This window comes from Typopeltis vanoorti, chromosome 6 (assembly GCF_054136105.1).
Source record: "Typopeltis vanoorti isolate ZY-2024b chromosome 6, IOZ_Tvanoo_1.0, whole genome shotgun sequence".
NCBI classification, from domain to species: domain Eukaryota; kingdom Metazoa; phylum Arthropoda; class Arachnida; order Uropygi; family Thelyphonidae; genus Typopeltis; species Typopeltis vanoorti.
Window position 1 is genome coordinate 56,064,135 of NC_143554.1, and position 26,783 is coordinate 56,090,917.

The following is a 26,783-nucleotide window of genomic DNA, read 5'->3' on the forward strand; positions in this document are numbered from 1 at the left end:
TCTCATGAATAGTGATGTTTTCCAATCTCTAGGCCAGTATATTTTCTTCCAAACTTGTTGAAAATTTCCATTAATATATTCACTACTTCATCTCCAGCTACTCTCAGTAATTCCACTGATACTCAGGTGCTTTTTGTTTTGGCAGCTGTTCCACTGCTGATATCACTTCACTTTTTTTTATTATCATGGGTTCCTCAATAAATATCCTTTCATCAAATTCTCCTTCAATTGTAATATCTTTCTAATCCAAATCTTCTACATACTCTATTTTTTTTTTTTCACTTTGTTCCTATAACTTTATTTTTCTAAACAGATCTCTTGTTATCAGGAATATTACTTTTTTCAGTTGCCTTGCATCTTTTGTTTAGATGTTTTTCTCTTATCTTTCCTAGCCTGTCACTGGAAATATGCACTCAGTTGTTAACCCATTCTTTATTTCTGTGAAGTTTCATTTTTTTTTTTCCCATGCTATTGACTAACTTCTTCTGAAAGCCATTTACAATCTTTCTTTCTTGATGTTTTACTTAGAGTTTTCTTTGCTTTACATTTTCTATTACTATACATTTGGTTTCTTCCCAGAGTTCTTCTAATATTCTTCCTGTCCTGTCCAAACTTTTTAATTTTTTTCCAACTTCTACTTTAAATGCTTCATTTACATGATTTAAATCACTTTTGATGCTGTCCTTTTGTTTCTTCTTTGCCCTTAATGTCACTTTAACATCAGCTATCAATAATTAATAATCTGTTCTACAGTCTGCACCAAATAGCATTTTTGCTGCTTGGATAGCACTTCTCCATCTTTTGCTGGCAACAAAATAATCTATCTGATTTCTGCATTCACCATTAGGTGAAGTGCACAGTCTTCTTTTATGTTGCTGAAAGTCTGCAATAAAGAAAATGTTCTCAACAACAAAACTCCAACATCCTTTCTCCTACTTCATTCCTCAGTCCTAAACCAAATTTTCTAGTGATGCCTTGGTCTCTTTTTATTAGGTGCATTAGGTGAAGTGCACAGTCTTCTTTTATGTTGCTGAAAGTTTGCAATAAAGAAAATGTTCTAGACACAAAACTCCAACATCCTTTCTTCTGCTTCATTCCTCAGTCCTAAACCAAATTTTCTAGTGATGCCTTGGGCTTCTTTTTCTCATTGCATTATAATCATCACTTAATATCAAGAGAAAATCTGTTTTTTCAATAGTGTTGAACAAAATGTTGCAGTCTACTATAAAATTCTTCCTTGTCCATCTGTAGCGGGTGCACACACCTGCATGAGTGTAATGTTCACTGAATATGACAGGAATGGATATGTGTTTGGGGGGTGGGGGGAGTGTGGAGGAGTCATATCCGAGGAGTTGGGGGGGAGGTGAGTGGTTTATTACAGAAACAGAAATCAACTAGTGTATGTTTACAAATGCTTTAAATATATGAAATATGAAACAAGGCAAATGATGAAATTGTAGCATTGATAGAGTTCATTCATCCAAAAAATTGTTGGTTACAGGAGAACACGAGCCAGTGCTCTGTCTAGCCATGTTCTGTTTTCTGCAAATTCTAATGAAGAGAACCACACCCATCCAGTACTATGGGACAAGTCTACTAATATTTTCTGATGTTATGATGAATTAGAGAGAAGAATAGTAGAATCTAAAGAAATCATTCTCAATCCTATACATCTCAATAACAACCTAAGTTATAACCTGTCTGACTGTCACTGTGCTGCTATACAATATTGGCGTACACAAGATTGTGAGTGCACGTGAATTCCCAACAATGAAGTCAGAGAGAGAATGTTTTTAAATACACAGATGTTAACACATTAATGTTGAAATGCATATGCTAACCTTTTTTGTACTGTTTAGAGTTATTTCCTTTATGGTTCTTATTGGTTGTTTCTTTTATTTTTTTTCACCTGAAGAAGTCTGTTAAAGACGAAACTAGTCATGCCATTAAATTTGTTTTATTTCTTATCTCGGTTTCCCAGTCATTTAATCCTAAAAAACATGTACCTCAACCGAGTAAATCAGTCTTATATATATATATATATATATTTAAATGTGAATTGTGGATGATTTTTGTCTTTGTGTACATTTTAATGGTTATCAGAATAAAAAAAAAATCAAATCACTTTGTAATCTGCAGTAATTCCAACTACACACAGTATACAAGTATACATGCTTGAAAACATGAGAATGAACAGTTCCATATACAGAGTAATTCTGAATGTTTCAAATAAAATGACAGTGTCATATACAGAGGGACTCTGAATAATGCAAAAAACATCAAAGGCACAGCAAATAGTCAGAACATGAGAACACTGGTCTTACTGTGGTATGTGTTGACTGTGTATTCAGTCAATGCATACCACAGGATTCAGCAGAAAATGAAGATTTCTGAGATTTCTTTCTTTTCACATATATACTGTAATTTGTTTTCATATACAGCATACACCTGATAAACCAAAATTAAATAGTGTATATATGTAAAGTGAAAATTAATATGCAGTAATTATTATGAAAGGAGTTGGCTTTCTTGTAAACAAATGAATTTCGGATAGAATATCCAAAGGTTTATCTGATAGAATAGCTTTTGTCAAATTAAAATTTAATGACAAAACATATATCAAAATAACAGATTTATAGCCCAACAAGCAAAAGTGATGATGATGATGATGAAATGGAAATATTTTATTATGTCAAAAAAGCATTAGATGAAGATAAGTGTCAATATGCAATAGTCATGGGAGATTTCAACTCGAAATTGGGACTTAAGAGGGAAGATAATGAAACATGTAGGGAAATATGAATGAGGCTTTCAGAATGAAAGGGGAGCCATGCGGATTAATTTCTTGCAGCTGACTAACTTCAGAGCTATGAATACCTTCTTCAAGAAAAGACCCAACAGAAGATGGACTTGGCTGAGCACGAATGGGACAACAAAAAATGAAATAGATTTCGCACTTTCTTCAAGCACTATTTTCAGGGATGTTAGTGTTTTAAACGATGTCGACATCACCTTTCACCTGTATTTCTCTTTTCCCCTCTCACCATTCTATGATGGTGAGAGGGGAAAAGAGAAATACAGGTGAAAGCTCTGAGATAGTCATATTGCAAAAAAAAGAAAAATATTATAAAAGCTGAAATACTTCACGCAAATAGGGATACCTTTAAGATACCAGTGGAAAAGAAACTTAAAAAAAAATACAAAGAATATCAAATACAGGAATAAGCATTGACCATGAAGAAGAAAAAATAAGAAACATTCTTATTGAATCAGCACAAAACATACGAAAATTTTATCATTGTCAATAGTAGTTCGCATGTACCTGGATGAAAAATTCATGGGAAGCTGTAAAAGAAGAGACGATTATTAAGTATTTTAAAAAATGCGGCATAAGTAATGCGATGGATGGCACTGAAGATGACTTAGTTTTTGAAGAGAATGATAACAATCGTTCAGACAATAATGTGACAGTAATGAGATGAGTGAAGATAAACTGAATGCTGCTGGCATAAGTTATGGTAATAATAACTGAAATTTAAGTTTGTGAATTTTTTTTTTTTAAATTGTCTCATAAATTTGCATCTTATAGTCCGGTGCATTTTATCGTCTGAAAAATACATTAAGCTTTCATTTGGAAGAAAGAATATTATAGCTCTTGAAGATCAAAATGGAAGAAAATTATTTGGCAAACAAGAAATCACAGAAGAAGCAAAAATTTCTACATGAATCTGTATAAAAGTGAAGACAGAAAGAAAATTTCAGAATCAACAGAAAAAATCAATTGTGATATACCTCTGATATACCTCCATTAGAAATCTTTGAAATTGAAAAAAGCATTAAAACAAATGAAAAACAACAGAGCTGCCAGAGAGGATGGTTTAATAATAAAGATGATTAAAGAAGGCAGGGATATTCTAAAACAAGAATTGAAAATCCTCTTCAACAGATGCATCAAAAGAGGAGAAACACCCCAAATATGGAATAATGCAAACGTTATTTTACTGCATAAAAAAAAAACAAAGTAAATTAAAACTAGAAACTACAGGCCTATTAGTTTGTTATCCCACATCTATAAGCTATTCACTAGAATTATAACCAATAGATTAGAAACAGGACTCTATTCAATACACCCTCTGAACAAGCTGATTTCAAAAAGAACTTCAGTACAATAGATAATATTCATTCAATAAGCCTACTTATTGAAAAATGCAATGAATATAATCTCCCTCTCTTCAATGGTCTTCATAGATTTTAAAAAAGTTTTTGATTGCATAAAAACATCATCAATAATAGAGGGTCTTAGAGATTATATTATTGTAAAACAATTTATTGACATAATAAAATGTATTTTTTGGAAATGCTACATCAAATATCATTCTTAATGAAATAAACAAAAAATTTCACACAAATCAAGGAATAAGGCAATGAGACACCATTCCTCTCAAACTCTTCACATTAATACTGGGACATATGATGAGTAATTTAGAATTGTCCAATAAAGGAGTCAGTATTAATGGAATTAAATTAAATAACCTAAGATTTACTGATGATATTCTTATTATTGCAATCAATATGAAAGATTTTAAAGAAATGATAGAAGATCTAACAACTAAATCGATAGAAATTGGATTAGACATTAATTCTGAAAAAACCAAAATAATGACAAACTGAAAAGGATACGAAGAAAGACCACACCACATTATTAAGGTAAGCAATAAAGAAATTGAAATAGTAGATGAGTATGTATACTTAGGAAAATTGTTAACAACGAAGAAACAAGGAGTCATGGAAGAAGTGAAAAGAAGAAGAAGAATAGGAATGGGATGGTCTGTTTTTAGAAAATTGAAGCAATTTTTAAACAGCAAATAAAACCTAAGAATAGAAACGCAAAAAAAAACCAGAAAGAAGAATAGAATGATGTCTGCTAAACATAAGACTCAGAGACAAAATTAAAAATGAAGAAATAAGAGCTAAAACCAAATTTTTAGATATTGTAGAAAACATACTTCAAAAGAGATGGAAATGGGTAGGACAAATTACAAGATTCAAATATCACATTGAGATGGCTAATGAATACAACAACGATGTAATGCATTATGAAAAAACTGTCAGTAAAGTTATACTGGAAGATACTGAAAGAAGATGGTCAGATGATACAAGAAAAACAACTGGAACTCTTTGGCACAAACAAGTTCGGGGTAGAAACAGATGGAGAGAATTGGGAGACACCTATAGTCAAAAGTGGCTATAAAAAGGATTAAAAGAAGAATTATTACGAGCTAAATATTACATGGAAAATACAATTTAAATGTTGATAATTTTTAATATATTTTGACAATACCATATATTCCGGCGTATAAGTCGACTCTTCAGCATTGAAAAAAAGTACTAAATTTTTTAATACTTTTTAGGTCGACTTATACGGCGGGTCAAAAATTGATTGCTTTCCAAGAAAAAACTAGTACGTATCATACTCTGTTAAATTTATTAGCAATATACAAAAAGTAAGCAAGTAAAAATTATTTGCATGTCCTATTAGATGGTTAGATCTAATATCTAACGTGCTATATCTAACAAATTAGATGGCTCTTCTGAGCCATCTAATTTGTTAGATATAGCACATTTTTTAAAAGATTTTATTACTGTATCTGGTTTTATTTCATCCCATGCTTTAGCTACCCATTCACACATAGTTACCAAAGATGCATGTCGCATTTGTCCTTCTTTTGTGTAACTTTTCTCTCCTTCTTGCATCCATGCATTCCACTGTATTCGGAAACTGTCTTTAAATGGCTTGTTTATACAAACATCCAATGGTTGCACTAGTGAAGTTAACCCACTTGGAATCACTGCCATATTGGTATTATTCTCTCTTAATAAAGATTTTGTGCTCTCCGTTAAATGGGATTTGAACATGTCCCACACTAAAAGAGTGTTTGGGATTTTTTAATGCACCTTGTCTTGTATTCCAAATATTTTTTATCCACAGCTTAACTCCTGCTTTGTCCATCCAACCATTCTCATGAACATGGACAAAAACGTTTCTTGGAATTTTGATCTTTGGCATTGTTTTTCTATGATCCTAGTGGTTGATACCTGTATAAAAATTTTACTTAAAAACTGTCATAATTTTTATTTTTAAAGAAATTTTTTGAGTCTGCTTATACAATGAGTATACTATAAAAACTCAAACTCAAAAAATTCCAATATCGACTTATATGCCGGAATATACGGTAAATAAATATTTTAAATGTAAGATAGGGAATATGATAAACAGGAATGAAATGGCCTAATATATTAGATATTAAATAATAAATATAAATGCTTTTAAGCCAGAATCACTTTATTTAATGATGAGGCAATATTTAGTGCCTAATATCACCTTAACAGTGAATTTGTTATTTCATATTTTTCTAATTAATGATGTAATCATAGCCTGCTTTGATTTATAAAAATAAAACACTAAATGCAAATATATAAAATGACTATTTTATATTTTATTGAAAATAAATATCACATAGAGATGGCTAATGAATACAACAATGATGTAATGGATTATGAAAAAACTGTCAGTAAAATTCACTTTTTTACAATGATTACAGTTCAGAGTTCTGAATGTAGCAGGAAATATCATCATTCCCGGCACGCGAATATGACAGATGCTAGGAAACTAATACACACACATACTGTAGTATTTCTTTTTATAAATCAAGACATTTTTTTTCCCTTTCTATTTAGAGATATTTTTGACAGACTGTATTTACTATTACATAATATTATTTCTCTCTTTCTCTCTCTCTCTCTCTCTCACTCACACACACACACACACACACACACACACAATCAAAGGACAGAGATTATAGCACATTTCTCCAAAATAAATCTCTCTCTCTCTCTCACTGTTTAAGTGGTTAATTTTTAAATGATAACATTGTTAATGATGACTCTGTTACATTTCATTCTGGAATTTTCTTAGTTCTGTATCAAAAGCAAACTCAAAATAACTAAAATAACACAAGTTTAAATTAAATGCATAGTAGTCATATCTGGATGAGAGTTTAATATCTACTGATATTACTTTTCTAAATAACATTATAAAAGAAGCACATAATGTGGTAGAAGTATAGATTACACAGAATTAGCAAAAGATAAGATAAATGTGGTAAAAGTTGGTCAAAAAGATAATTCAGAAATGGGTGGAAAAGAATATGTACTCTACAAGTATCAGCATGGCATTGTGAAGGGTAGGTCATGTCTTTAATCTTCAACTTTTTTATAATAGGGTGACAGCTGAATGGCTATACAACAATACTGCTGGATTTTGCAAAGGTATTTGACAGGATAGTACATGGAACTTTACTATGCCAACTGCAACAAATAGGGATGGATATGAAACTGGTGATATGGATAAAAGAGTGGCTGATGGACAGATACCAAAAAGTAGTATACAGAGGAGCAGAATGCAGGGGAAAGGTAGGTGACTAGTGGTGTGCTGAAGTGATCTGTTCCTGGACTACTGCTGTTTAATTTGTACATACATACATGATATAGGAAATTATTTGAAGGGAGATATACAGTTGTTTGCTGATAATGCAAAGTTGGGTAGGTTTATAGTTAATCAAGGTGAGTAGAGTTTCCAGGATGATTTGAATAGACAGACAGTATGGACAAAACATAATGGATGTCAATTTAATGTGGAAAAGAGTAAAGTTATGCATTTTGATATACAAAGATTACAAGCTGTGTACCACATTGAGGAAGCTATACTCCAGGAAATTGATGAAGCCAGGGGTTTGGCAATAGTTGTAGTAATAGATACAGAGGTGAAGTTTAGAGGTCATATTGCTAAAGTAGCTCACAGAATTACTTGGTGATTGAAGAACATGCTAACAAGCAGAGAGAGAGAGAGAGAGAGAAGAGTTATAATTCCTCTTTAAAAAGCCTTAATATGACCACATCTGGATTACTGTGCTCGGGTCTGATCACCTGGGTTTCTTGGGGATAAGGAAGTGGTGGAGAGGATCCAGGAGTGAACACGATGGTGAGTGGTCTGTGAAATGCTCCCTATGAGGATAGATTAAGGGTTTGTGGATTGCAAAAGTAGGTTGATAGGAGGAAAAAAAAAAAAAATCACTTCATAGATGAATGCTTATTACTGTAAATCTCACTGATGAAGAGGAGAGTTAAGAGTTTCACCTTTAAAATCTCCATCAGTAATCCTATCAATGACATTTGTTTTTAATATTTTGCTTACTTAAATATTTTTTTTAAACAGAAAGCATTATTAATATCACACATAATTAACCAAACTACAAATATTAATTTAATAAACATGAACAAGTTCTCTTATAATTCTGACTGTGGTTAATTTTATTTCATGTGTTTACTTGTTATACTCTGAACTGAATGAAGGTAAAGGAAAAGTCGAAACCTTTACCTTCATTCAGATTTAACACGGTTTATCAATTCTGGAGCCAGTATTAACATATCAAGAGAAAAATAACCAATTGTAATTTATCAGTTACGTTAATATTTAAGAAAGTTTTACCTAATGCATCATATTGAAAATAATTAAGTGTTTTGTGAAGTTTAAACTATGTGTAATCTATGTAAGTGCTATTACAATGTTGAAGGCAAAGGACAATCCGATTATACAGCAATGGCCTGAAGTTATACACGTGCACCTAATAGAACGCGCATGCGGATGTCCTCCGAAGACCACACTAGGGGAGAGATTGGCGCTCGGTGCTGAAAGGAGTGATGTGCTGTGAGGAAAGGGAGAAATCAGGATGATGTAGGCAAGAAACATAGGGCGCGTGCTTTAAAAGGCACTGCGGCGCCAGCTCGTAGCTTTTTTTCTCGTTCCCTGTACTGGAGTGGTCATCAGCAGAGAAGTCCATGGGCAGTTCTAGGCTATTAAATGACCTGACATGGTAAAGTTCCAGATCACGCTGGAGATCGAAAACCCATGCCCAGCCGATTGATGAGTGAGCAGGGAGCCAGAATTGCTTCCCCTGTCAGCGATGTGTCATGTCCAAATTCAACTGATGTGTAGAAAAGCCGAGGTAAATCTGGAAAGTAATCTGGAAATTGAAGGTGCTGTAGGGATACATACGAAGGCCTAGTGCGTCCCCAACTACTGGTAATGTAGACTCTTATTTGTTATGTAAAATTGTGTAGGGAACAATAATTAGATATAGGTAAAATTTTCAACTCAGGACTGAGCCCTCATTGAAAGAACTTTAGGAGTTATGCTGATGAAACTTAGGAACTCTATACTTTAATTGGAATAATAGTGTGAAGATAATTGTGAATATATATGAATTATAGAATGAATAGCCTTTAATGGTGTCATATATAGATGAGAGTTAGATCTTTGTTAGAATTAATGGTATGAAATTATGATCTAATATGTTAAAGGAGATAGCAATCATAAGTGAAACTACTCACTTCCCAATATTATCAAGATTAATTTTATGTCAATAAAAATTTCTTATAACATGTATTATGTCTATTCAGTGAATTAAATGTTAATTTCTTTTGAAATGAATATGAAGACTTGCCTGATTTCCATTTTACTGAACCGTTCATAAAAGTTCAAACCAAGGCGGGAGGTAAGAATAACAAACATAAAAAAGAGGGCTACGACTGCAAGATAAATCCTAACAGTGAGATTAATTGAGAATACTCTGCTAAGTGTTTAAGAATTACGAGACAGTGTGCTGATCTAGACTTTGGTTCCATGAATAAATATTCATCAAGCATATTTTAGGGTGGCGCAGTATAAATATAAATTTTCCCTAAAATTAAAAAGGAACCAGTACAAGAATTGAAACAAAGGAATTGGCGCCATTTCCTTTGTCTTCATAGCCCACGTGCACATCTTGTAAAATTGCTTATCGGCCTAGATTGATAGTTAAGACATGACTCACTGATGTTAGATTAAGAAGTTACTAAAGGGGACAAGTCAGAACAGAAGATATATATATGAATATAAATATTAAATTAAAATTGGAACCCAAGTTTAACATACTGCATTTGGATTTGAAAAATCATTAATATAGGTAAAATTTTAAAAACTAAGGTCATTGACAGATAATACCCATTTATGGAATATTTTAAAGATATGGTTAGATTTACCTTAATTTATCCATAAGTGTAACCAGAATGTCTGAAGGCGAGTAATGGCAGTAGAGTTAAAAGTAGGAAAGTGCAGAATGAGGGGAGAAGAGAGTAGTGTTGTGTGTTAGGATATGTGATATGAAGATAGATCGAGGGAATGCAGTTTGCAAACCCTTGTGTATAGGAGGAAGAGAGGGATATGACTGACTGAGGCATTTAAGTTGGTCAAGTGTTACTGGGTTAATGTAGAATAAATTTTTCAGATGGGGGAAGGGGAAGCTGTATAAGGAGGGTGTGAGCAGGGGCATAAGGAGTAGGTTCTTTGCATATAAAGTGGCTGGTGAGTGGAATGTATTGCCTGAGATTGTGATTAATGTAGACACACTGAATGAGTTTAAAGCATGGTTTGATGGCCTTTTGTGTGTAACATTGTGTGCCTCCTGCAACGAGTCTTTTGACTTTGTGAAGGTCTAGTTTTAATAACAATAAAGTGATATTTTGCGAGCATATATCACCCAGGTGGAGATAATACAGTGATTAATGCAAGAAGAAATGATACAAGAATTGAAGGTATTTAGGATATTAAAAAATCTCATTATGAATACACCATGGTATTTCAGCCTATGTATTATTAGAAAATGGAAGAGAAATGGTAGCATCTCTAAATAGGCTATTTAAGTCTCAGCACTGAGAAGTCCCAAGGAGAAGAAAGAAGGCAAGATAGTTTTATTATATAAAGAAGACTCTAAAGGCATAGACCAATACTGTCTCACGAGTTGTAGCTAAGGTAGCATTTGAAAAGTTGGTTAAAGCCAAAATTCAGGCATTGGTGAATAGGAATGTTTTTCTATAGAAGCAGCTTTCATTTTTTATGAAAGGCAGCTCATGCCTTAGTAACTACTCATTTTCCACATTAAAATGATAGTTGAGTTGGATAAAGGAAACTACTACATAATGATACTGCTGGACTTTGCAAAGGCATTTGACAGAATATCCCCTGGAATTCTATTACATAAATTAGAGTAAATAGAGATGGATATGAAGCTGGTGACAAAGATAACAGGACAGACACAAAAAGATGATATATGGTGGAATAGAATCCAAGAAAATTCAGGAGTACTGCAAGGCTCTGTTCTTAAGCTACTCTATTTAAATTGCATGTTAATGATATAGCGAATGATTCGAAGAGGAATATCTAGTTGTTTAATGATGACACCAAACTAGGAAGGAATAGTTAATAAAGATATCCTGCTTTTGAAGTAACACACAGAATATCCTGCTTTTGAAGTAACACACAGAATATCCTGCTTTTGAAGTAACACACAGAATTAGTTCTTCTGCCAGTCCAAGAGATAACATAAACTAAGATCTAAAGGAAACAACTCATCTGGCTTGGTCATATCAGCAAAACTAATGAACTTTCAATGCAAGTTCTTGAAGGACTTATTCCAGGAACTTGAAAAAGAGGCAGACCTAGAATAAATTGGACAGACAATATAAAATATTGGACAGGTGCTTCACTTACAGAGATGTAAGCAAAGTGACAATCAAGGATTGAGTGGAAGATTTCTGTGAGGAATATTTCCTGATATCTACTCAATGGTCCTTTGTGGATTATGGGAAGAAGAAGAAGGAGAAGAGATATCCTATAGGATGTTCACATTACCTTTATTAATTGACTATTTACTTTATAGACAGACTGAGAGTTTGCACTATGAATAACTGTTACCAGTATAAGGCTTTGAGCTGTGTATTACATAAGTAACTAGACCTAGGCTAGAGGGAAAAATAGCTCTACGGATACATGGATGTTAAGAAGCAAACTGATAAGCAAGGATAAGGAAATTATTATCCCTCTTTACCAGGCTTTGATGCAAAGGCATCTGGTGCACAGATTTGGAGATGAAGGTGGTGGATCCAGAGGCAAGTGATTAAAACAGAGATTACTCTGTATGAGATATAATGAAGGTTTATGGATTACAAAGTTTAGATGACAGGCAGAAAAGAGGAGATACAAGAGAACCATTTAAGTTATTAAATGAGGTTTTACATAGTAGATTTAGAAGAAATTTTCTAATATATGACAAGAAGGGAAGAGTTACTACTACTGGGAGTTGTAGTTCATAAGAATTGAGCACAAGTTTTTGTCAGTGAATGAACTAAAGGAGAGGTATGATAAGCATTATGTGAATAATAGTTAGCATGGGCCTCCCATGATGAGTCTTTGGATTCCATGGAGATGTCTATGTAATACTACTACTACTGCTAATAATAATGTCTGCATCATGGGACCAAATAAGAAAACCACATCAACATAGCACAGTGCAAATTGAAGGGTAGCTATACTGAAGGGAAGAATCTATGCCAATCACATCTTTATATATATATATATATACAGTAGCACACTCAGAATTTAATCTTGGGGGGGGGAGTTGAGTAGACGATTCGAGAATACACACTATGCATCGCATATGACCTATTACTGAACATCTGCAATGATCGCTAATTCATAAGTAGTATAGAAATAGAAGACACGACACAACATAAATAAAAAACAAATTAATTTTAATTAGGAAATGATTTCTGGAAATTTTTCTAGTGTTTTTTCCCTTTATCTTTGGGGGGGGGGGGGGGCAGGGCCTCTTCCCCTCCTCTGGGTGCATAACTGTATATATATATATATATTTTTTTTTATAAAAGAACAAGCACAAACAGTAATTCAGCATAGTCGGTTAATATCATAGCATGCCGCCTGAATTTTTGAGAATGAGGTTTTCTAAACTAATTTTTCATTTCAACCTTTATAAGTGAAGCTGTTCATACTAACAACTAGTGGATGAAGATACTGGATCTGCAAATATTTTGAATTTAGTGTTTGACTGAGTTAGCATAGAAAGGTTTCAGCTTGTTATTGATTTATTTGGGCCAAAAAGTACCCTCCCCCATTAATTTATAAACTTTTTTTTCCTTCTTGTGTGTCAGTGGGATCATCGTTTATAATCTATTATGAAGCATGTAACAGCTGATGCATTGATTTGTTATTATATCCCCCCCCCCTTTGTTGATGTATAGCTGTATAGTTTTAAATTTAAGAGCTATCTCTTTTTCATGCAGTACTGACTTGAGAAAGTTCAAGCTCAAGTAAGGATGTTGGTAACATCCAATCAAACAGATAATGCTCACCATCCATTATTTCCAGTTTAGGCACTTGTCTGATTTTGATGGCATGTTGAAATGAGCAGAATGTGTGGAGTGTGGTAAGTGTTGCAAAAAAAAAAAAGATAGGCAGAGAAATTGAGAAAGTGCATTTACAAGTTGAATAAATAAAGTTATTTCTGGTGGTCTGCTAGACAGTATCACTGTATTTACATTGTGATGTTAAGCTTTATGTTTCCTACTGAATCAATGGTGTTATAGTATTATGTCAAGACTGCCACACTTCTGTGGAAAAAATAGTAATGATACTTGTGTCTGTATCACTATCATGAGCCAATAAAGTGAGAGGATGGTTTAATTTTCAGAAGTGGACCATACAAAAGAAAATGGCAAATTGCTCAACACTAAAGCAAGCAATGCTTTAGTATCACAAAAGCAAAAACTAGTCACTCACTCACTCGACCAAAAAATTGTAGTATCATATAAACACTTAGATGGATAACCAAGACCTGTTGAAATACTTCATTACTGACAGGTGATAATTACTTTATTAGCCAAATAACTGGATTAGTTAATAATAGCTTAATAATTATAGTTATTATCATTATCGAGGTTACTTAAGGGTCAAAGCTAGATAACTTGGAAGATACCTCCACATAACTTTAAGGAATGCAGTGAATTGACTAGGGCTTCTGACATAATGTCAAGTCCTCACCTTCAGGCAGTGCTCTCTGTTGGTAGGTATCCACTGGATACTGAATGAATGAGGGACTAGCAATTTGAGACTTAGCTAATCAAGCTTTATTCTGTATTGGCTTTAACCACAAATAAACATGCACCATAATTTTGCTGGCATGTGAAATTTCATGCCAGCTCAGGTGATGCTCATTTAAACAGGCCTCACTATTTTCTGGCAGAGGACCAGGGCAAATAATGAAATACTCACTGGAACAATCTAAAATGTCAACAGAATTGAAGATAAGCATCATCAACATACAAGGCATCAAGGGAAGAAAAGAAACTGAACTAGCAGAAGAACTAGAGAAGTATCACATGGACATAATTGACATTACTGAGACAAAGAAGAATAAAACAATTGAGCTCCTACTAAATAATAAATACAGAATGCTATATTTGAGTGATCATTATCAGGGAAAGGATCATTATCAACATTCATCACCAAACATGAAGATAAACTTCTTGATTGGAAAGTCAAGTAGAATTATGTGGGCAAACTTGAGGAATTGGACAATGGAGCTTATTGTGCCTATGCTCCCACAGAAGGTTTTCATAAGGAAGAAGTGAAGCAAATTTATTATTAGTAGATTATATAATAAATTATTATTAGCAAAAGCTAATAATAATGGTGAGTACCATTATTTATCTGCTGGATTTCTGTTCATACCACAAACTAGTCATTATTAATACCATATTCCAACAGAAAGATGTACAAAATTCACATGCAGAGGAGACACAATAAATAAAAGCCTTGGTTACTATGTTAGTGCACTAATAGCAATATCTTCATGCTGGTTCAGAATATAATAGCATACAGGGGATTTGACATTGGAAGTGATCATCACTTAGTTTCAAGCAGGATGAAAATAAATATCATATTGAGAACAAATACATGTAAGAAAATTTTAAAAAGAATTAAGGTTGAGCAGCTTTTACAGGTGAACTGTAGACTCAGCTATACAAACATTATTCAATAAAAAACAAAGGTGTTTGAATACAAGAACAAAACCTTGGAGTTTCAATGGCAAACCCTGAAGAAAAACATTTGACTGATTCAGCTAGGAAGGCATATGGTAAAGTTGTTTTCAAGGACTGAAAAATAAAACCTCTGTGGTGAATGCAAGAAGTCAAAGAAGGAGTCCCAGAAAAGAAGAAATCTTCAAAGTTTCTAGCAAGTCAGTTATTAATATTATTATTAGCATCAGACCTCCATGGAGTCAAAAGACTCATTGGTTTGGCAGATGCGCAAAAGTATACAAAAAAAGTATACAGCAAAAAATATAAGACAGCTAAGTTATGTGCAAAAGTAGCTAAACATAAGTCATGGGAACACTGGTAAAATATAGAAGATAAATATCAAGAAGGTGACAAAATGTTCTAGAGGCTATTTAGAAAGCTTAGAAATGAATGAAAGTTTACAGTAAAAGGAATCAGAGATGATAAAGGTGACACGAAAGTGAAACTAAAGCCATTCAGGATATCTGGAGTAATTACTTTGAAAGATTGTTAAATGAAATAAGCAGTGACAGAACAGTGGTAGAAAAATTCAAGAGAAATGCAATCAGAGTACATATCAGTACTTGAGGTAGAAAGAAATATCGAACGCCTGAAATATGGAAAGGCAGCTAGAAGAGATGATATTTGATCTGAAATGCTCAAATATGAAGGTATAAAAGTTTTGCAGTGGCTACACTGCAGAAGTGAGAAAGTCTGATTAGAAAGTGAAATTCAAGATGACTGGAGTAGAGCTATTATAGTTTCCATCTATAAAAATGGAAATAAAACAAAATGTGAGAATTACAGAGAAATTTCTGTATTAAGTGTAGAGATACACAAAGTAGAGAAAGTCATCTATAAGCTAAGATTTACACAAACATATTTCAGAAGAGACTAAGAAAAACTGTCCAAGAGAAACTTGGAGAAGAACAAGCTAAGTTCATGCCAACTCTCCCCATCACCCTAATTATCTGATGGGGGCAAGAGAAATTACTGTGCCCTGCAGAAATTTTGTACTTGCATTTTGGCAGATGTGCTACATGTAACAGTTCTTTAATGTTAACCTCTTGCATAAAGGTGGATAATAATCTGTTTGTTTTAGGATATATTAGAAAACAATAATGGATGAGAATGTACATTTGATTGGTTGATTGAATTACGCAAAGGTGTGTATATATATGAATCATCAATTAATAAGCTATGTGAGAATAAGAAATGTAAAGGAAAGAACAAGTGTGAGTAGAAATATTTTCATTACTGGCAAATAAATGATTAATAATTAATATTTGTAATATTATATGTGTGTGTGTCCTTTAAGTTGCTGGTTGGAGCGAATAGCATGTGATCCATTCTAGCATGTGTAGCATAGCATGTGATAAAAATTCTAGACACGATCGAGTGAATTTATGGTGGCATGATTAAAAAAAAAAAGAAACTTACAAGGAGAGGGATAGAGATTTGTTTGCAAAATATAAATAACTAAACAATAATAAACAGCCGCTGTATATATATGGTAATAAGTAAATAACTATAGGGAGGGACTAATCTAACGAACTAACAATGTTGCTCAGGTGATTCATTTACGCATGGTGGGAATACGTGTGGGTTGATGGAGCAGCAAATCATCTTGTAAAATTTGTGCTTGTTATGTGTGTTTATTTTTATGGGTTTTTTTAATACTGAGCTTCATTTTCTAAGAATTTTCTTCTGTTTACTGAGGATCAGTATACATTTTACATAGTAATACATAGCATCTGATTATTATTGGAATTATCCACACTTTCACAAATTCTACATTCATTACTTTTTTTGTGAGTAGCTCTTCTATCTTATCAATAATACATATCTCATATATACTTTTATTACTTGTTGTAGGTCAACCACTTCTTATACAAGTATTATTTTTATTCAGGTCTGTTTTTTCTATGTCTGTTGTTTCCAAAGACTGGAATAAACATGTTCCTACACTGTGAAAAACATTTCAACCTCAAATCTCAAAAGATGCTATATTGCAAAAGAAAGAAAAACAAGTAGCTTTGTCATAAATAAGTACAGATGTTGGATTCTGAATAAGGAGAAATTTAAGTTATTAATATTCCTTATAGAATTCAACTTAATCCACCATACCAAAGGCTATACTTGTAAAAATTATTTGATATTAATCCCATGATTGTGAATTATTATTCATGTAATTGCCTTGAGTTTATTTATTAAATTTTATTAATTAATCTAAAATATGTCTTAAAAATGATAGGACCTTGTATCGAAATATTATTCTGTTTATTTTGATTATTCCTAATTTAATATTATGAGGAATTGTATATATAACTTTAATATGCCTTATGTGAATTATAATATTTTGATTTTTTATTTATCACTACCGGTATGTAAAGGTATAATGTTATGCAATATTTCTGTTTTATTTTATTTTGTTTGTTACTATGGAGACGGGCTAGAAATAGCTAGCGCATGCATGGATCACGAGATATGGTATTCAACTGCAGAGAAGGAATTGACATAAGAGAGCGTGAGAAACAATTTTGGGCAGGAAAAAGAAGGGAGGTATATAAGCTGAGAGCGGAGAAAACCATGAGGCTTCTCTTTTTCAGGACCAACCATTTAAGGATAGCACAGACAGACAAAGAGAATACTGAGAGGCAGCAAAGTGAATGCAAACGATTGCTGTGTCTAGAACTTTAGTGCTGTAATTGGACTATTTAAGGACCAGGAAAGTAATAGGATCAGTATTGAACTGAGAATAATTCTAGAAGTTAAAGAATTACTACGAGTTCCATTAGTTTCATGGAACTTTAACAGAGAGCTGAATTGGTCGAATGGTATTAAAGAAGGAATGAGCATTTTCCTTTATCCAAGTACGTCTATACACGTGAAGTGCGACCATTAATAGTTCAGTTATTATTGAGAAGATTTATTCTAAATAGTGCTGCCATAGTGTGCTAATTAAATATATTTATAAAGTGTGCCCATAGTGAAATTGATGAGCAAAGGATTTATCTGGTAAGAACTGTCCAATTTTATGTTACTTCAGTGCAGAGATATATGTGTAATTGCTCCTGTTATTCCCCACATTAACTGTAACGTTTTTTGCTGAAATTAGCCGGAGTATAAAGTATGAAAGTTTATACTTATGAAGCAATTGTTGCCACCATTAATGCATTGAGACTTTACTGACTTATGTGATAATAGTAAAATTTGTTACTAAGAGATTTTATGATATTGAACTCTATTAAAAGTTATTTTAATATTGTGAAAACCCATAGAAAGCCCACAGACTGATTCTGTAAGATGTTGTAACTAGTTAGTTAAGCTAAGACATTTATATTATCTTGTTCTCAGAATTGAGTTTATACGTATAATATATAACCCAGAATTAAATGTTTTGTTTTGATGATTTTAAAACTGTGTTTGCCTGAATCTCCTTTACTGCACCGTTCATGAAATTATCGGACCTAGCGGGAGCTTCAAACATAAGAGATAAACTCGGTCTATGTAAGAAATAATACTGATATAAATTTAGTTGATGTTTGGGTTCACTACATTTCATTTGGCTAATCTAGATATAGAGTGGTGCAGTCTAAAAATATAAATTTCTCTATATTTAAGTTAGTAATCAACCAGCAACTTATTACTTGTTTAAGAACAGAGTTAAAACAAGATGGCGGATTAAAAACAAGGAAGTACGATCCAACACAGAGACATTTACAGTCTCTGTACTATATTTAGCAACAATTTGTGTAACCAGTGACAACTGGAATGATACTCATAATGGAAAAACATTCCCTCCCACAGACTATGCTGCATGCATGCAAGCAAAACAGATTTATTGTAGCATTAAATGTAGCAGCTAACTAAACACATTTGTCCTAACATCCTCTTTCAAATTTTCAGTTTAAGAAAATATGTATAACAGCTATTTCTAATGCAGTCATTAGATACAAACAAGTACACAATTTATGTAAAGCAAAGAGATCAATATGAGAAAAAATATATATACGTGGGTGATCTGAAAAGTTCTTGGTCTCGACCATAAATAGCAACACTATCAGCAAGATTTTTTTTTTTCTAAGTTGGTACATCTGTCATAAGCATTCATGTGAAATTGCAAATCATTCTATCAAGTAGTTTTTTTTTATACAGCTATCGGAAGCCAACGTGTTGTCTGTAAACCTTGAAATGGATAAAATTTAGTATTGTGCAGTTATAAAATTCTTTGTAAAAGAAGGTTTAACAGCAAAAGAAATTCATTCGAAATTCATAAAAGTTTATGGGCAGTCTTCTCCTTCATTTTCGACAATTAAGAAATGGGCTGCCGAGTTTAAACATGGCCGTACCAGCCTTGATGATGATCCATGTGAAGGACATCCAAAAAAGTGTAACAACACCAGAAATCATTGATCAGTGCATGATCAGTGCATGATATAGTATTGCATGACCGGCAAATCAAAGTGCATGAAATTTCTGAGACTATAAGCATTTCAAAAGAACATGTAGGATATATTTTGCATGAAGAATTGCAAATGAAAAAGCTTTGAGCAAGATGGGTGCTACGCTGAACAAACATGCACTCGCATGAAAATCTCATCCAAAAAGTTTATCTAAATGTGTTTAGTTTATCTAACTAAACACATTTGTTAGGACAAATGTGTTTAGTTAGCTGCTACATTTAATGCTACAATAAATCTGTTTTGCTTGCATGCATGCATGCAGCATAGTCTGTGGGAGGGAGTGTTTTTAACAGTACTTGGAGCGTTTTAACAAGAATAAAACTGATTTTGTGCATAGATTTATTACTATGGATGAGACTTGGATTCACCAGTACACACCAGAATCCAAACAGTGGACAGAAGCTGGTTGTTCAGAGCCAAAGAAGACAAGGTCATGGCATCGGTGTTTTGGGATGCTTGTTTATTAATTATCTTGAAAAGGATAAAACAATAACTGGGGAATATTATTCCAATCTTTTATCCACACTAGATTAAAAAATTTGTGAGAAAAGACCCGGTTTGCAGAAGAAAAAAATTATCTTTCATCAAGACAATGCACCTGCACACAAAGGTGTTTTGACAATGGGAAAATTAAGGGATCTGCACTATGAATTGTTGGAACATCCACCCTATTCCCCAGATTTGGCTCCCTCTGACTTCTATCTCTTCCCAAAACTAAAAATCTTCCTCGCTAGTCAGGGTTTTTCTTTGAATCAAGAGGCGACGATTGCAGCTGTAGAGGAGTATTTTGCAGATCTTACTGAGATCCACTACAGGGATGGGATAATGGTGCTGGAGCATTGCTGGAATAAATGTGTTATTCTTAAGGGAGATTATGTTGAAAAATAAAAATAATTTTGAAATTATAAATTTGTTTCTTGACTGTAAGCCTGAAATCAGTGTGTATTATATCTGAGATATTCGATATCATCCAAACACTTCATCGATGTTAATTTTACAAATAAAATTCTACTGAAAAAGTTGCAACTAACATGCTGTGTAAGCTTTGCGAAAATGCAGCTGATCAACGCAGAATACATATGCTAAAGCTAGCTCCTGTCAGCGGTTACACACATGCCAACATTGCCCAGTACGAATGTGTTACGGCAAAAAATTTAAAAATCATGGAAATATAACAAGGATTTATATTTAGTTTTTGTAAAAGCTGGAAAATTTTTGAAAAGGTGTATGGCAAAGTACCAAAAGAAAAAGTTTTTTGGAATGCCTCAATTATATAGGGTAAATGGAACACTGACATAGAAAGACACAGTCTATATTTACATTGCAAAACAGCAGTTAGAATTGAAGAAGTACAAAAAGATGGTTTAGTGTAATATCAGATGAGACAAGGATGCATATTACCATTGTCATTCTTCTATATAGATAATATTAATGAAAGAAAGTGGGAATAAACCTGATACTAGAATTGGAGATATAAAATTAAATCTTTGCTTTATGCAGATGATGTTGATTCCTAAATAAATCTAGTGCAAATCTCCAGGATTCTTCAACTAAACTGAATAAAATTTGGTAGGAAAATTAACAATAAAAAGATCTGTGGAAAACTTTAAATGGATTTGCATTATTAATGGAAAATCTATAGAACAAGTAAAATATTTTAGCTATTTAGGCACAATTTTTAGTGAAGATGGCAAAATTAGTGAAGATTTTGTTGTCTGTTTCCACATTAAATTAATGTGGAAATAGATAATGGCTTGAAAAAATTCCATGTTTGGTCACTAGAGCAGAGTTTTTGGACTTGGTAAAAACTGAATAAATATCCTAAAAAATATATAAAATTAATAAAAAATATAAATAAAATAAAACAAAAACAAAAACAAAAAAAAACAGAATGGTAGAAGAAAGAATAGAAAAACAGGTATCTGATGCAAGAAAGAGATCCAGCAGAAGACAGAAATATAAGTTTCCTAATTTTGGAGTACTGACAATTGGTAATATAATTTGGAGGAAAATTGTTGACAGGACATCAGTAATAATGGAAACATAATCATGTAGTACTGTCATGGTATTCTGTACACCCACTTGAGGATAAATATATCTAGAAATTGATGTTGCTAATGATAATGGTATCATACCATCATATGGCACTGCCAGGAAATTCAAGGACTCATCACGGAAGGACACTGCACTGCACAACCACTAATTACTCACTTAATCTTCTATTCACACTATGTTCTCCTCCACATTTACACCATCTGCTGCCCAATGAAAGCATTTGTGTTCTCTGGCCAATTTGCATGTATTTATTATAACTATAAGGATTTGCAAAATATCACTGGTAAGCTTGTTTATGCCTAAAGTAATTTTGATGAAGTCAGTGGGAAAATATTAGCAGGTATCTTTATACACCTCTGAATCAAAAAATTAGAATAATCAAAGAAAATGTGTTGAATGATTTGCAATAGAAAGTAATTGTTATCAAATATGAATTAGCATAAATGTAATACAAATGATAAGAAAACTGTTATTTGAAAACATTCACAAAATTAGAATAATTTTTAACGCAGTTCAAATAATCCATATTTTTCCAATTAGTTTTGAGGAGAGCATAAAAATAACATATATTTCAGTAGCTGTGGGACTGACTTATGTGTGAGGAATTGTTTGTGTGTGGACTTCGGCTAATCATTTGCTAAACAAGGGTCGAACAAGTGACATATCAGAAGCTAAGAAGTTCGTATGGTGTCTCTACACAAAGAAGACCAAACTCAACAGTTTATAGCCAAGGAATTGAAATGTTCTCAAGCAAGCGTAAGTAGAGTATTTAGACAGTGTTCTAATAACTGCAGTTTTCAAAATAATCACTGCAATAGCAGTCAAAAGGTAATAACTACATCAAGAGATGAGAGGAAATGGAAGAATATCGTGAAGAAAAATTTATAATATAATATATAAATATATAATATGCAAAGTACATAGATTTAAATTATGATAATTCATATTTGGTAATAATTATTTTCAATGCAATAAATAGAATTGCAAATCATTTAACACATTTTTTTTTTATTATTCTAATTTTTTGATTCAGAGGCCACATAATTTATCACATTACAGAAATGTTTGCTTAATATATGGCACTTTTATTGCAAAAAATTTAAATTTTAAATCTTTGCAGAGAGACAGGACAGCATCTAGCTTAGAAAGCATATATTCACACACGCACGCACATTTAAAAAATATTTGGTGTAAATCATTGACTGAAAGATAAGTGAGCACTCAATAGTTGGTGAATATGGTGTTTGGGTAGAAGTTGTGTTTTAGTGTGGTATTTGTTAACATTCAAAACCACAACTGAATACGAAAAATCAGAAATGAATATTTCTGAAGCAGCAAGGCTGACCTTTGATAATAAAGGAGTATTTAAATAATTAGTTAATTAACCTTCATCTTTTAAAATCACAAAAACTAAAAGATTATAGTTAGGCTAGGTATAAAACCTCATATGATGGCTAATCTACTTCGAGAAATTGTACTTATACCACTTAGTGTTGAGTGCTGGTTAATGAAAATATTCTTAGCATTCCCCATCATTATGAACACTTTCCTTAAGACTTCCTGTTTCAAGACCAGTAAAAATTCTGTTATGACTGCATGAAATGCTTGATCACAAAAGCAAATTAATTGGAATATGTAGGTTACTGACTGACTGATTGAGACCACAGTGTACAACTGAGAATAAAACTTTTAACTAGAATGAATGATTTTTAATAACTGAATCAATGTGGTTTATCTTTAAACCAATAACAAAGTTTTATATCACAATATATTGTATACATATCTGCATTAAAAAACAATATGCCATGCAGCATTCATACTGAGCTGTTCTTATTTGATTCACTTGTCATTTATTATCAATTTATTTAATTTAAAATCATTTACAGTACAGTGCATATTTGTGACCTCATAAATGTATGAAAAGAGGAAAAGTGAATTTGAGAATACAAAACACAGTATGAAGGACCTAATCCTATTCACAAGTTTAGATTACAATGGCCTAGAAGCTTTTGCTGGTTAAATTTGGAGAGTGATGATCCAATTTTTTAATGGGATAGAAGATCTTAGCCACAGTCAGGAATGCCTTCTGTGGTACAGGGTTATAGAGTTCAAAAGAAACTACATGTGAATTTCTATTTATTTTTATTTTTTTTTATTATGGAATGCAGTACTTGCAGAATGATGCTAGTATTGTTGGTATGGGAAAATGAATGTCAGTTCAACATCAGTAAAATCATGCCTTTTGCCATAATTAAATATCCAATGTTATATTTGTGGGATTATGCTAGAAGAAGAAACTGATAGGCTAGAAATCTTGGAGAGTGTTAGTAGATAGGAAGTTGAAGTTCAGTGACTATGTAGCAAAGATTGCAAATACAACTGAAAAGCTAACTGTAATGCTGAAATGAACTTTGACATGTAAAGATAAGGATATCATTTTGTCTCTTTACAAGATCTTGATAAGACCTTGTAAAGAGAACTTGGACTATTGTCTGCAGGTCTGGCCTTCTGGTTTCCATTGTGATTCTGATACAGTGGAGAGAGAGTGTGTTAAAAATGATATTGGGATTGTGGAATACTGATTAAAGACAGACTGAGAATTTGTAGACTGCAGACACTAGCAAACAGGAGAAGAAAGAGGGGGGGGGATATGAATGAGACTTACAAATTTCTGAAAGGATCATACAGGATTTCAGTTGATGGAATTTTTCATTTTATGGAAGATGGGGAAAGGATGATGGGGCATCCTTGGAAGCTGAGAATGAATGCCACCAAGAAGGGGGTGAGATCTACATTTTTCTCTCATAGAATGGTGCATGATTGGAATGGATTGCTGCTGGATGTTGTGTTTGCAAGTGATGTGAATGAATTCAAGTATGTGGCTTCTCTCAATGAGTCCCTGAAAGCCTCTCTTAATAATAATTAAATGCATGAGTTACTTTTTCATTTCCTTATTTAAGGGATGTATTTTAGATTAGTGGATATTTTGGTATGGTATTTTATAGTTTACACTCTATTTCCAGGAATGAAAACTCAATTCATGACACTGAATCTTTGGCAATTTAGTGTTTGATTTATAATGCCCACTTAATGATAGCTTTCCAGGAGCCAATCAAGTCACAAGAGTGGGTCTAAGTTGTCCTAAGAATGCTAACAGTCTTAGGACAACAGTAAAATAAACTATTCTGTTTAAGTTACTCACTGTGACCAGTTATCAAAGTTGGAGATAAGACATATAATGGTATCTGTGTACAAAGTTTCATGCATCTGTGAATAAATAAAATCTCCTGTTACTTTCAGAACATCCTTGTAAAGATTTCTAACAAATGATACAACTGAATCAGTGTGAAAGGTTATGTATTCTTATGTACATATGAGTTTGAAGAATTCAACAACTCTATGAATATAAGCACTGAATAACTGAAGGTTATGTGTATATTAAAACAGTGTAAAGCATTTTAGTCCACACATCAGATACACATAGCAAATGATTCATAAAGTTCCTCCTTTGAGTTTTTTTATTGTATTTTTCAATGCTTGCCTTTTATTACAAAACCAGACCCTTATAACTTCTCGATCATAACTCAATTGTTCTGCAAGTTCAGTCATTTCAACTCCTGCAAAAATAAAGAAAAATAATTATTAAAAACTTTTAAAGATGATAACAAAAGAATAAAAAATCTATATACATATATATGATGTTTTGGAATGCTTAATATTATCAAAAGTCAATGTTAGGTTGTTTTAGTTTAATATCAATTAAATCCGATGACTATATAAAATGAAAGGCACCAACTAAACATTATTATTATTTCTTGTGCATTTCCATGGAGTCAAAGACTTATCATGGAGATCCCCTCTGACCATTGTTCACAAACACCTATCATACCTCTCCTTGAACTCATTCACTGATAACACATTTCTAACTACCTCTGCTAACCCATTCCATCCATTCATTACCCTCCAACCAAAAAAATCTAGTCTTAATATCCTTGCTAACTAGACTCCTATACAATTTCCAGGGGATGACTCCTTGTTCTCTTATTTCCTGCCATGTACTTAAAAAAAAGTCTTTGGTGTCAATCCTATAAAATGCCTTTTCATAACTTACATGCTTGCATCATGTCCTCTCTTATTTGCCCATCATCTAGTTTTTGAAGCTCAATGACTTTCAATCTATTCTCATATGAAGCATTCCACAGACCTGACACATCCACATTAAACTGGTAGCCATTTAGCTTTTTTTATATACTGCCATCATGTCCTCTCTTATTTGCCCATCAGCTAGTTTTTCAAACTATTTATGCTATCCTGCAGAATATCTACATCATCTTCATTAATATCACTCTTTCCAGCTTTGTATTATCAGTTAACAATCAATGGATTCCCCTCAAATCATTTTCTATCATATTGATGTACAAATTAACAGCAGAGGACCAGGTACTGAATCCTGTGGTATAGCACTAGTCACCTGCCTTCTCCTAGACTCATTTCCTCCATAAACCACTCTTTGATATCTGTCCTTGACCACCCTCTAATCCAACCCCATTTGCTTCAATTTATGTAACCGAGCTTCATGTAGAATCCTCTCAGATGCCTTTACAAAATTTAGCAGTATCACTGAGTAGCCATTTCCTTTATCCAACTCAGCCATCCCTTTATTAAAACAGAAATTAAGCAAATTATTAAGGCAAGACCTACCATTCACAAAACTATATTGTTCCTATAAAGTATTATATTCCCGTTCACCCAGTCTTGAATTCTCTCTTTTGTGAAACTGCTCCAATATCTTAACCTCTACTCCTGAGATACTGATTGGACTATAAGTTGCAATTTCTGTTTTGAAGCCTCCTTTAAGCAGTGGAACTATTTTGCTCTCTTTCCACTCTCTTAGCACTTTCCCAAAACTGAGGCTCAAATTAAACAGATTGGTCAGAGGAGATGCTAATTCCCTTGCACATTCTTGTAACACATGACTTGATAGCCATCTAATCCCATGGCAGTGTTTGCATTAAGTTCTGCAATACCTTAAGCACCTCAAATTCATCAAGCTCTATTCTCCCATCAGTCGATGTCACATCTGGGTATACACACTTACAAAATGATCTCTCAGTAATTCAACTACTTCATTTGCTTCTGTTATCTACCTACCATCAGTGCTTTATAAAGTCATCCTTCCAGTCATTCTCCCTTTTACTTGAAGCACATAGAAAATACTTTTTGGTATTTCTTTTGGTCTCACCAGCTATC

The 26,783-nt window shown here is 32.9% G+C and overlaps 1 protein-coding gene across 4 annotated transcripts in view; it reads right to left on the reverse strand.

Annotated features, from left to right (window-relative positions):
• pdm3 (POU-domain protein pdm3) overlaps nucleotides 1–26,783 on the reverse strand; it is a 442,629-nt gene that overhangs the window by 27,653 nt on the left and 388,193 nt on the right. For all 4 annotated transcript variants that reach the window (XR_016548447.1, XR_016548448.1, XM_090394167.1 and 1 more), the window contains one exon: nucleotides 25,075–25,150. Coding sequence is in view for 2 of the 4 variants with exons in the window: in XM_090394167.1 (XP_090250293.1) it covers nucleotides 25,075–25,150 (76 nt within the window). In the remaining 2 variants the exon portion in view is untranslated. The remainder of the gene's footprint in view (nucleotides 1–25,074; nucleotides 25,151–26,783) is intronic.